The 13432-nt window shown below is 43.7% G+C and overlaps 1 protein-coding gene across 3 annotated transcripts in view; it reads right to left on the bottom strand.

Moving 5' to 3' along the window:
- The window catches only part of klhl29 (kelch like family member 29), a 194260-nt gene that overhangs the window by 31070 nt on the left and 149758 nt on the right, over positions 1 to 13432 (bottom strand). For all 3 annotated transcript variants that reach the window (XM_076755522.1, XM_076755521.1, XM_076755523.1), the window contains 2 exons: positions 3407 to 3589; positions 937 to 1117 (listed from right to left, as the gene is read on the bottom strand). In XM_076755522.1, coding sequence (XP_076611637.1) covers positions 937 to 1117; positions 3407 to 3589 — 364 coding nt within the window. The remainder of the gene's footprint in view (positions 1 to 936; positions 1118 to 3406; positions 3590 to 13432) is intronic.

The following is a 13432-nucleotide window of genomic DNA, read 5'->3' as shown; positions in this document are numbered from 1 at the left end:
GCAGCATTATGGGGAAATATCAAATTAGGCTGTTTCATTTGGAGGACTGTTGTGCATTGCGAACAGCTTCGGAGATCAATTGAGCTGCTAGGTAATGAGCGGCAGCGGCCTGCTCTAATGTACTCAGTAATGTTCTTTTGATTGCTTTGGTTAATCTCGCTCTGCCGTGCAGGGAAGGTAGGCCTCTCTCTGCTGAAAATCACTCCTCGGCCCAGGTTTGAGGGAGAAATAAGAAATGGGGAGCAGCGTTAGAAAAGTCAAGTGATATGTGATATTGGATTATTAAATCTGGACGATCCCTCTTCATGTTTTATGCCACTAGGAATTCATTATGCTCCATGAGGACACTGTTGGTGTCTGGTTCTATGCTGAAGGGTTTCGACAAAAACACACAAAAAAAAATATTAGGAAGAAAAGACCCAGCTGAATGGGCCACAGTGGACGACCTTCAAATGAAGTGTCGGCGATGTGTCGATACTGAAGTGGATGGAATCCGACACAGTATGCCACTCTGCTCTCTGAAAGCAAATCCTCTCACTCACGCGCCACTCACAAACAAGTAAGAGGCGCTCTGTCGCTCCACAACAACACTCACAGCTGTGACCATTTAATATGCTCCGGCTCAGATTCATTCCTCTGCACCTTTTGCTCTCACAGAAAATGCTAACAAACCTGTCCAACCACTTTTGCAATATGCTGCACCACACCACTGCATGCCACACCATCTGCCACATCTCGCTGCGCAGTGTGAATATTTATTTGCTCAAACTGGATTGCTCAGCATCCACCTACTTTTGCAGAACAGTCTGCGTGCGCGCTCGGAGATGGCTGTCAAATCGGGGGTTAGAGATTTCTGGGACTGTGCAGTCGCCAGCTGGGAGCTGCTGATGGTGTCTGTTTGGAGACAGGCTGCTGTTGACTTTGCGTGACGCTTACCTCTCCACGTGGTCCAGGTTCCCTGATACGCCCAGTCCTCCGATGGTGTACAGTTTGCCGTCGTATACCAGGCTGTTGTGTCTGCAGCGAGCCACGGTCATCCGAGACACCAGATTCCAGTTGTCCAGCAGGGACATGTAGCACCATACATCAGCCAACATCACACCAGACTCTGTGCCACCTGAAATATAGACGGATAAGGGTTATTGAAGTGGGTGTGCAGGGTGATTAGGACCTTTCCCAGGGTTTCCTTTTGAGACACTCAGGAACTCTACCTGGGTTTTGAAAGGCAAAAACAGACTAAATGTAGTTCCTGTACTTTAAATACAGCATTAGATTGTCAGCTTCCCCACAGCTAACAGTTTCATCACAGTTTCACTCTAAAACATAAAACACTCAGCGGATCATCTACTTTGGAGTCATACACTTTGGAGTTTCAAGTCTCCTTTTCTGCCTCTTCATTTATTCATTCATTCCACCCACTCAAACACACATTAAGACCCATTTCACATTAAATACAAAAAAATAACAGCATGAATGTGTTTCTTTGAGCATATTTTTTTCAGTCTGTCATCGATTCTTCAGATGCAAACAGGAGTTCAAAAGGAACTTTTAGCTTCTAGTTTAGTTCCTGAAGCTTCTTAGTACCTGGAACTATGAGGCTGGAAAGGGCCATATAACTTATGAGGTTATGTATGCATGCAAAACTTTGGCATCAAGCGGTCGGATAATTTTTGTTAAAATTCGTATTTCTCTCTTTCTTCAAACTATTTTTTATTCAGTAATGAAATCTCCACTCTGACATATGCTGTATTTTTTCAGAGGTTTTTTTTTTAAAAAAAAGGCTGGTGAGTGAGTTGGACAGCTTTAACACACTGAAAGTTGTTACCGCTGCTGCGTTGACTAGTCAACCGGCCAACCATCAAAACTGCACTTGTTTCAGCTCTCTTCAAAGCAGCCCTGTTAGCTGTGTAGTTTGACATGTAACACCAGCCGTGACTCAGTGACCCTGCTCCGGGTGTGAGGAAGGTTACAGACCAGAGCCTGCTGATTGGCTAGCGAGAACACCTCTGATTTCTCCACTGGCTGGCTGACTCCCAGCGGACACATGCAGACCTGTTCCAATGCCCAAACACAAATTTACATTTATATGAAAAGAGGGAGAGGAAAGGTACACGCAGGACAAATCCTGCTGCATTTCCACGGTGCAATGTCAAGGTCTGAGTGCCGTGCAGGATTCTTGCACAAATGGACCGTGGAGGGAGAAATTCAGTCTACCTCTGGAGGAGCAACTTAAAGTTGTCTCATAGAGGGAGTCACAGAGTGCACAGTGTGCCACTATGGAACAAAATAAACTGCACAACACTGCAGCAACTGTAAAGCCAGACAGAGAGAGAAAAAAAAAAAAAGAGAGTCAAGTTAAAGAAAACTCCACAGAAGGTAAATAGGAGAGACCTTCTACACAAAAAGGACTCTTTTGAAAAGCAAGACATTAAAGTTGTCTGCAGTGTTAGGCAACAGATGAGTAAGCTTTGAGGACAGCCACCCTTTTAAAACTCTGTTTCACAAAGGTCACAAGAAGTTGTCGATGGTCTGGGTAGCTTCACTTTGCCGAATCGTATCTGTCATAGAGTGAAAATGTCCTCCCTAAGAGAGCATGAATGTGAAGTGTGGAGAGCTTTGTCAGGACTCATAATGATCAGAGTGACTTTTAGTAAAAGAGGTCAGAGAGCAGAAAATCCACAGCTTGCTTTTCTTAAAACCATGATGTTTTTTAACGTTCAAAAAATGTCTCAAAAACTGTTCCCATGATAACATCAGGAGAAGAACCGTCTGCTCATCCCCTTCATGTCAAGTCAGAAAAGCTTGGGAAATGTTGTGCAGTGTTATTATCATTATCAGAACCTATAGTAAGTCCATAGTAAAAGCTAATGGAAGTGTGTTAACAAGCTCACAATAAAAACATTAACATTTAGATGTTTAGCAGACATCATATTTTCTGTATTACTAATTAGCAAACACAAGTACAGTTGAGGCTAACATCATCAATTTTGCAGGTATTTAGCCGTACAGCAACAATAGACAAACTGGAAATCAGAGGATCCCCAAAGTTCTCATAATTCACCCTGAAGGGAACATGAATGTCTGTACCAAATTTCATGACAATCCATCACATAACTGTTGAAACGTGTCATTAAAAAGCACAAAGGTCAGCTTCATGGTAGCACACATGAAAAGTCAGCAGGATAGATCCTCTGGGGATTCGAAAGACTCATCAAACCAATCGTATGATGATGCACTTAAGTTTATTTTGTTTCTAAAGTCAACGTGAAATGTTCCTGGATGCGGGAACATCCTTTCACTACCGCAGTGTGATAAACTGACGGCATCTGCTGTTCTGCTCTGTGCCACTAAATGACTGTGAGAGGAAAGCTACAATTGTGCTGCTGGAGTGGGCGATTTAGCTCACCTGACAGGTAGATGTTGTCTCCCGCCGAGATGACACTGAAGAACTCGCGGTCGTAGAAGGGCAGGCTGGCCAGCGGGTACCACTTACTGTTCTGGGGGTTAAAACAGGTGACTGCTGTCAGGGAGCGCTGGTTCATCCCGATTGCCTGACGACCTCCCACCAGAACTATCACCTCCGCTACACCTAGAGGACAAAGGAACAGGAGGAGGGTGGAGGAAGAGGATGGTTTGGTTGGACAAAGGAAGGAAAGGGATGGAAGAAAGCAGGCCATCAGGGAAAGTTTTCACCAGTAAATAAAGTCCAAGACTGAATCAAAGCCTCTTTGAAACACCCGAGTGCAGCAGCAGCTAAGAGACGTAATGTTTTGTGGCACATTGCCTGATGTTTAAGTATTTATACGTGGCTTTCAAGAGGAATGCGAACATTTTTATACATTAAATAATGGCACGGTAAAAAAAAAAAAAAATCTTTTTATCCTTTTCATTTCAGACCAAGAGCCTTGATAGGCTGCATGAAAACCGACCAGCACGACCAGGCATAGATAAAAGTCTGCTGCTTTGAATTGAGCAGGCCTTGGCTGTCCCTGAGTCAATAAGCTTGTCAGGAAATGCAAAACAAGACGCAAAATAGAAAAGTTTCCTCTTGGTCGCAGGAAACTACTGAGTTAAATGGGAAAGTATAACTCAATTACCAAGACCGATGGGGCTGCCATTCATTTGGTTGCCGCCCAGCTCTCTTATTCTCCCTCCCCACACACAACACGAGCACTAACTTACACAGTCACTCGTCCAAACACTCACAGCGAAACATACACTGTTTGGGCATGGCATAAGAGAATTACAAAATCAATGAGTGAGAATCAATGTGTGTACATTTGTAAGTGGAGATGTGTCTTGTCTCGTTCACACACACATACACACACATGTGCTGGGGACCTTGTGTGATTAAGAGGATACTTGAAGCACATTCGGCACTCGTCCCTATTAGTCCTCACCCGATCTCCGCTCTCAGACACGCATGCACAAACACACACACACAGAGCTGCCGGATAAAGACACCAGTGATCCAAAACACACAAACAGGTTGGCAGGCTGCCACATGCGTGTCTCAGGTCCTCTCAGTCTTCAGCAGCAGGCTCCAGTGAGCAGGCAAGACGACGAGCCGCCAGACAGAAATGAGCTGTGTGTTTGTAAGCAGCAGGCAGGCGGGCCGAGGCAGGCGAGCCAGAGAGGGAGAGGAGGGCGATAGGGAGAGATAGAGAGGGTGAGAGAAGAGTGGGTGAAAAACAAAGAGGCAATAAAACAGAGAGAAGGGAGGGAAAGCTAACTTTCATACACTCCAAACTAAGGCTAACCACTGGTTCATCTGCTTGGATCAATACTTGTCCACACAGACACTCTCCTGACAGGCACATCTTATAGGCGGCTGCTTTTTCCTTCTGCTACTTTCTGTTCAAAAACTATGCCCTTATATATTTTCCTTAAGCTTCGCTTTTTCTTTCAAAGCTGGTAAAACAGAGAGCTTTTCCCTAAGAGGAGGGAAAAGGGTAGAGGAGGAGAAAGATACAAAAACTACAATGGGCTTTGCTGAGGCTGAGCAAACAGACAGAGCAGTAAGCATTGCCTCAGACATATCGTGGACATACAGCTTAGACTTAGTGGACAGCTTAAAGCTGGCTGGCTCTCTTCTGCGGTGAGATTTTAAGAATGTGTTCCTCTGCGTAGGACGGAAAAGAAAGTGATGGCTCAAGGAGAAATTGTGACAGTGTCACTGTGAAGATGAAGGTCTGGTACACGAGTAAAAAAAAAAAAAAAAAAAAAAAAAAAGAGCCATCATGAGAAAATGAGGAAGGAATAGAAGACGTGCAATGTCGTCGCCCTTTCTGGCAGCAGGTAAAAGACGCGTGTGACGTTGGAGCGATGCTAAAAGAGATTGGAGCTGGATTCATTTCCATCACGGGCCCGCTATCACAGCTTCATGCCCCAGACTGCAAGCCTCAAACGGCCCTCCAGACCTCCAACAGACCTTGGATACGCCAGCTAATAAATGGGAGTGTAGCTTTATAGGACAGTCGCAGCTACAGTGGCTCTTCTTTGAAAAAAAAAAAAAAAATTAAGCGAAAACAGGCCCTTTGTCTTCCCTCTCAGGAGCCTCCAACCACACCTACACACACATTAATTATATTGCCTTTGTTCTGCTATTGTTCTTCCTCATGATTAGTTTGCTGCTATTGCTGTACGGTATGTGTTTGTACTCCATTTCTCTTTATCACACGCTTTTTCAACTTTGCTGGATTTTAAAAGTTTGACTGTTTTCTATGCCTTTATAGGATTACATTTTTTTTTTTATCTCCTTTCATCTCCCTTTCTTTCATCCCATTAGCTGTTTCAGTTTGTTGATACTGACTGCCTCAATTAACTTGGCAAAGTTCCTATGTCTGAGCCAATTTGGGATTTTCTTTTTTCCGTGCACATCAATCAATGTTCCGCTGTGTAAAGTTTGTTTTAATATCTGTATACGTTCATAATGTTCAAAAAGAAAGATCAAATTCAATTCCATCTTAAACACGGAGGAGGATGTACAAATACTACATTTCCTGATGTCGCAGGATTTTTTTTTCTTCACTTTAGTCCAAACAATGTAAAAGAAAAGACTGACTAAACGAGGTGTAATTTCCTATGTTGTTTTTGGAATTTCTCCTCCACCAAACCGACTTGATCCCCCACAGTGTCTAATTAGGCCAACTTAAGCAATTCCACATGCTGCCTCAACATACCGAATTGTACATCTGTGCACATGCAGGACCTTATTATCACCTAGAGCACATGTGCAGGGTTGTTCTCAGCGCTTTCCGCTTGGCCAGACACGTCAGGGAGAGTTCCACATCTGGGCGTTGAGGCTGCTGCGCGGCTCTGACCCCTGAAGCCCTGAACACATTCACAAGCTACCGCAGCCCAACACCGGCCTGTCAGAACGCAACAAAACAGGAGAGCGGCAGCGCTGACGGGGAGTCACGGCATCGGATCAGATGGTTGCGTGGGTGTGTGCACGTGTGCATATGTGTGTGAGTTTTTCCTAAGAAAACGAAGGCTCACAGGGATGGCTGTCAGTCAGTCGGAGGTTTGATGGGAGATGTGTGGAGGGGATGAAGGGATGGAGGATCGAAGGATGGAGAGGAGTGGTTCGGGATGAAGGGATAGCCAAGTCTTGACAGCTCTTGACAGTCTATACCCATGGCAGTGTGGGGAGAAAATGTCTCCCCCTGATTGTTACTGACCTTTTGCTATATTTTTGGTGAATTCTACATTCCTGTTTTTGGGAAATATCAGCTAAGCACAAGCTTTGAGCAACGCCAAGCATAAAAGAAAGATGTATAACCAAATACACACATTCTTAGGTGGATGTCTGGTAGTTTTGGCTGAAGTGCAGCTAAACCACTGTTAAACTTCATCTGTACTTTGACAGAAGTAATGCATGTAATTATTTCTCTATTGCTGCACACAGGCTACACTAAACATACTGAAAAATGCAAGAGTCAATAGCAATCCTAAAGTGGGCAAATGTTTTTGAAATTGAACATCCCTGCATCTGGAAATGAAACTGCGGTGAGAGAAACTGGGATAAAAGGAGCTGGAAGAGGCTAAAAAAAAAAAATCACTACAAGCAATCTATTAATAGACTAATACAAAAAGCATCGATTATCACCACATTAAGAAATGCCTGAAATGGTCGATCAGAACCACCATTTCTGGCAACAATATAGTATGGCAGCATGTATTAAGTGTAAACAGAGAGTACAATGGGAACATCTGGACAGAACCCAACAGCGAATCTCTCAGAGGGAGGTTTCGGTCATCGCAAGCTGTGAATTACGTGGCTAAAAAAAAAAAAGCTAAAAAAAAAACCTATTTATTCTGAGGGACAGACAGTCCTGTGTATGAGCTGGATCTCAAATTGAAGTTGATGCCCACCCATGGAGCGTGACACACACACACATACACACACACAAAAAAAAAACAACCCAGACAGTTTGTGCACATTGCTTCCACCCAACTCGACTTCAACCAAATGAAACCTATCTGTGACAGGAGCACGCCGCCCATGCTTTACCCCATGCTGGATCCTCACGGCGGACACGCACACATGAACGTGCAGTCACTCCAGCAGAAGAGAGGCTGCCGGAAAGATGAAGACAGAACGGAAAGATCCTGTCTTCTCCTCTTCCCTGCTGCCACACTGAGTCTTATCTCACTTTTTTGTCATGTGTCTCCTTGCTCTCTGCCCCATGCTGTGACCCTGCTTTCCTTATTCCTCTCCTTTTTTACCCTGCGGCTAACACCTCCCTCCTCCTCTATCTCCCTCTCTTTCTCAGCCCACGGGGGACTTCATCTCTCTCTCTCTCTCTCTTCAAATTGTTCTCTCTCTCCAACCCCAGGAGTCTTTGCTGTTTTCCCAGTATACTCCTCCATTTCATCTTCCTTCACTGCATCTTGTTCTCTCACCCTGTGCACCTTTTACCTGCATTTCAGCCTTTTGTGGTCTCACTTTAACCAGCCTTGCTGCAGGTACAGTCAAAGGGTCACTGTGGGGCTGGGTTGGGTGAAGTTGCACAGACATACACACTGACACCTGCTGCAGCAGTTACTGAGCATGGCTGAAGTTGAGTGTGTCTTGCATGTGCGAGTATTGTCCTCCCGGCATTATATGTCATTGACTGTAAGTGGATTGTGCTTCAACGAAATACCAGCTTGAAAATTCTTGGAAACAGCGAAACAATGTCACCTCAAGGTAAATTAAGTGGCTGTTCCAGAGCTTCCAATCATATCACACGCTCTTCATCAACACTGTTTCCAATGTCAAAAAATGAACTTTTGACTACCTACAGTTTCCATGACAACCAGGAAATCTCCTGATGACGACTGCGCGATATGATTAACAGTACCTAAATGGACCTTGAGATGGGATTGTTTTGTCAAATACCAGCTGGCGTCACCAACCTGAAGACTTAAGATGCTGAGAGTCAATACAAATTCCAAAAATGTACAGAAGACGCTGCAGCTTCCTCTCAAAATGCATTTACATTTGTACAGTAGAGAGAAAACAGGGACTTAAACAGCTTGCTGATTCAAACTGTTTCCTTCATTTGTTAAATAATAAATAAAATGACCACATGTTCTGTCTTTAAACTGAATGATCGCATCGGAAAGCGACAGGTTGCACGCTGCTTGTGATGCTCTTCCGTACAGGCTTGAGTTGTTTTTGCCAGCTGCTGGTTCAAACTGTTTGTCGAGTACAAAACTAAGCTTAGAGAAGGTTAAACGGTGAGCAACAGCAACCTATCTGCAAGAGTTGCTGCATCATAATTGATTCTGTGGATTTTGCCGTCTTTTGTTTCACCTGCAAATAGCACACGGCATATTGTAGTCCAGTGGACTTTGCACTTTGAGTCACCAGTAAGGGGAGCTCCACTGCAAAAATCTGCAGTTTGTCAGCAACCGTGGTCATCCACTAGGCTCACTTCATCTTGAGGATATGTATGGATTTGCTCCTTCATGCACCTCTACTGTGCAGCAGACAGAAAGCAAAAAAATCATTAGAGACATCTAAATTGTATGTTTCTGCTTGTTTTGCACAATTCACATCTCCAACTGTCTGAGAGAATCAAAGTTTTCTTCAACTTCCCTGCTTACCTTTGTTCGCTGTATATCTCCTCCTTCACGACAGATTTAAGGGGAAATCCACAAGGGATTTAACTCAACAGAGTACTTTATGAAGAGGTACATCACTCGAATAATTCCTACAGTCAGATTATGAGGGTTTGAGCTCTGTCTTCATTAGTCTTTAACTTTATTATCATGCTGAAGGGAATCTGGTTGGTTTGCAGTCAGATGACAATTAAAACAACCACTTAGTCTCATGTGAATTTCAAAAATATGTCTGTGAGTTAATAAAGATGTCACATGCGTATATATGTAAGTGTCAATATGTTCATATAGCTTCTAACTGGGGAAAACTGGAAGTGTGCAGACATTTCCTCACTGGGTATCATAGCCACAGTGACACTGGCAGTCTGTCTCTCAGGGCTCAGAGCCATTTATATCTCACTGCTGGTCCATAACCATTTCCTCTTATCTCAGCCGCTTCTCTCTAATCTCTCTCTTTTGCTTTTTTCTTCCTAATCCTATGATTTCTCTCCCAGGGTGTTAATTTGCTATGGTGAGGATCAGGGGGCAAAAAGACTCCCAAATAATGTCAGGGTCCAGGGAGGTGCAATATGAATGTTTGTGCACAATTTGAAGCGTATGTGCTTAAAAAAAAAAAAAAAAAAAAAAAAAAAAAGACAAGCCTTTTTCATGGCCTCAAATGTACTCTGTAAATTTAAAGGGTCAGCTCACTCAAATGACTGACTTACTTTTCGTGGTATCTCGCCACGCAGACGGTTTTGGTTTTATTTGACCAATTTTGAGATGTCCTTAGCTGAGATTTCCACCTCCACCCCAAAACAATGAAAGTGAATGGATTTGTGGCACAGCATTGTGAAAGTACAAAAAAAAAAAAAAAGCCTCAACAGCATTGTGTCTTTCCAGAAACAGTGTCCCCAAAGCTGAGGATTATCCCCACACCTCACTGTGTTTTTGGTGGAACTACTTTCTACCAAAGAAATAGTCCCTATGGAAACTGTTCAGGGTTTGTTCTGTGGACTCTCCAGAGTAACTGGGACAGTGTCACTGGAAAGAGATGTTCCTGTTGAATTTTTTAAATGTAATGTTTCAATGCCGTGAGCAGTGCAGATGAAAATTCATTTCCCCTCCATGTGCTGAGACGGATATCTCCAAACCAAAGCTCTCTGTGTGTCTAGACACAAGAGGAAAGCCAGAAAATGCTTTTCTTGTAATTTGGATGAATGACCTATTAAACTTTACAGAGTTTACATCTCACACACTATGAATCGATGGAGGCACACTGTACATACACCCACAGCCCAAACATCCACATCTGCACCATCGGCACATGCAATGACACAGCTCCAACCAGGTTCACTCCGTCTGAATACTGGATGAGACTGAAGCAGCCAGGTCAAAGTGCCAAACGTGGCATGAGCGATGCTCAGGCTGATCCATGTTCCTGTAAATGCTGCTCGCTTTGGGTCTGAGCACGAACTGCAGCTCTAGGAACAGAATGAGTCAAGTTTTCTGGCTCCAGCCGAGGCCATCGTTCACACGCCTCCCTCTCCTTCGCCCTCTCCCTCCTCCTCGGCAGCTCAGGCTGACAGTAGTCACTAGTCAAAAGGTCAAGCGGACTGAACCTTAATTTTCGTTGCAGCACCTGCAGACGTTCAGACCACAGGTTATCTAATCTGGATTTACTGCCTCCATGTTACATTTATGAGTCGAGATAGACGTGTTTGCTCGAGATTTCACTGATAAGCCGCAGGAACATCAAAAACTCATCCTCTGATTCTCCAGTGAATAGCTGCATCCAACTTTCTCTCTCTTCTGCTCGCTCACTGTGTTCCTTTCTCCTTCCCTCAAATACCATCTCTGACTCCAGAAATAAAATCGGAAGAGGATCTGCTGAAGGGCACTCTTCACATAGAGCGATTAAGACATTTCTGGCACACTCTCCTGCATCCTGCTTTTCCAGTTTGAGAGGTGAAACAGAGTAATCTCACGCTGCATTGGCTCTCAAAGACAAACCAGGCTGAATAATTACACAGAGCAGGACAATAATCAACAAAGTCCTGACATAAAAAAACCCTGCAAAGCTTATAATTGTCTTTCCAAACTGCTGACAGCTTCCCTGTTGCGATCGCCGTACTTGATGGTTTATGTTGAAGCTGTGCAGCCAGAGAGAAAGATGACAAATAAATTCAATTATTCCATGAAAAAGAGCTACTGTCAGTGTTGAAGAGGAGCTCTGAGGAAACGTTGAGACTGTTGTTGGTTGTGTTTGTTGTTGTTTTTCCCCGTGTAAAGTGCCTTTGAGTGGAAGCATTAGAGAAAATAAAATGCATTATGATTATTATTATTGCTCAGGCCTGAGTCAGAAGCAGGAGAAGCAGTCTGAAACAGGCTTCAGAGGGAAGTCATCTGTTGATCTTTTGTGCTCTCCTTACAAGGTGTGAATCATCTTTTCCTTTCTTTGCGGTGGTGGCGCGTTACGGCCACTCTCCAAGGAGCCGCTGGCTGGCGGAGGTGTGAATGAGTAGATGAATGTCACGCCTACGGGCTTCAGACCTCACTGAACAGCCTGGTTTCATTGTCTCCGAGCTGTGGATGCAAGCCAAGCTATTGTGCGGGCTGGTCTAATGAAATCCAGCCGTTTTAGACCACCTCACAACCAGCACGCAGTGTTTTATTTGGCTTGCCTTATGCTGCAGGAATGTAAAACGGTTAATAACGTTTAATATTTACATTTCCAGAGTCATTTAGGGAACAGCTTAAATCCTGCTGCAACACATGCCAGGGTTCTGATCTCAGTTTAAAAAATAAATAAATTTTGTTCCAGGATGATTTAATCTAATATGAGGAACGATCATATAGATAAAAGGCTTGTGACGAGAGGCTGGAATGAACCTGCTGCATTCACCAGCTCGAATCTCAGTTGCCCCTGCTTCTGTTGCTGCTGTGCTACGTGTGCTACTGTAGTTTTTAACTTTTCAGCCTTTAGATAAATGAACGCTTGATTACAGATGATGAAATGGACAGGCTGAGGAAGAGTGGAGCCACTGTTTAAGGGCTGCCTCCTACAGCGTATGTATTTAAAGGTTTAACAATGTGTGCGTGTGTGTGTGTGAGAGAGAGAGAATGAGACAGAGAAACAGTGTGAGCCGAGCTGGACCCCTGCGTCTCCTAGTCATTACAGCTCATTTGTCTGAGTGCTATTCCACTTGGCTGGGTTGAGTTAACAGTTTGCCCTGGCGCTCTCCACCCTCCTCTGAGCCGGGAGCAGCGTCACATGTGGAGAGAAGGAAATGGGAACATAATGTATGGTTTTTGTCTGGATGTGTGCACACACACATACACAGGCACAGCATGTATACCCAAGAAAACTTTTCTTGCTCCTTAAGAGCACAGGAAAAGCACATATCAATATGACAAATCGGAGTGAATCTTATGACTTATGGCAAAGTGGTTTATGAGTAAACTCCCAGCACCAGTGGCTGTTTAATCCCCCTGATCCCCTGCAAAGTCTAATGACAGCTAATCAGATCCACATCCACACTCTAATTAACCAATTAGCAGCTAATGGATACACATACAGTACGCAAAACACCGTGGATTCATTATGAGACACTCATAATTTTCACTTTACCCAAGACTCTTTTCTGGCCAAATGAGGAAGACAGGAGGCCGTTAACAAAACACACCAGCTCCATGCCTCCTGTCTTCCTGAGAAGTTGACTGCTGCAGCAGGAAACTGAGGTAAAGTAAGGAAAACAAAAGAAAAAAAAAAGGATGGGTAAAATTTGTGCACACTATATGTCAAAAAAGTAAAAACGTGTGTTTCAGAAACAAACTGAAAATTGGGTTTGTATTAGGAGATCACAGATGGATCATTTCTATGCTGAATATCATTTTGGCTCCTTTATTTGCATCAACTAATAGTAATAAAATGCTCTGGAATGCAAAATAGAAGCAGTCCACTGTCTCGTTTTGCAGTCAGCAAGGCAATTGAGATATAAACTTAATGCGGTGGTTATTTAGACTTTATGACTCTCGCCTTGTTGTAATTCTGAGAGAAAAAGAGCTTTGTCCAAACGCTACATACATTGTTGTTTTGAACCACTTTCCTTCACTCAGCACAGGAGCAAGCCGAGAACCTGTCAGAGCGACTGATGTAAAAATGAGCCATCGATAAAAACTGTGAAGAGCACTGTTAAGAAATAAATTACAACAATGGCGCACAGCAGGGCTCTTTATAAAGACAAACCTGGGAAAACAAGACAATTAAAAGTCGTGTGGAAACCATCTGGCTGCTTCTATTCAGCTGCAATGGAAAGAACTTTTTTTCGAGTTTACAGCT

Source organism: Chaetodon auriga, chromosome 18 (genome assembly GCF_051107435.1).
Source record: "Chaetodon auriga isolate fChaAug3 chromosome 18, fChaAug3.hap1, whole genome shotgun sequence".
In the NCBI taxonomy this organism is placed as follows: Eukaryota; Metazoa; Chordata; class Actinopteri; order Chaetodontiformes; family Chaetodontidae; genus Chaetodon; species Chaetodon auriga.
Note: the sequence above shows the minus strand (reverse complement) of the source record. Positions and strands in the feature narration are given on the sequence as shown.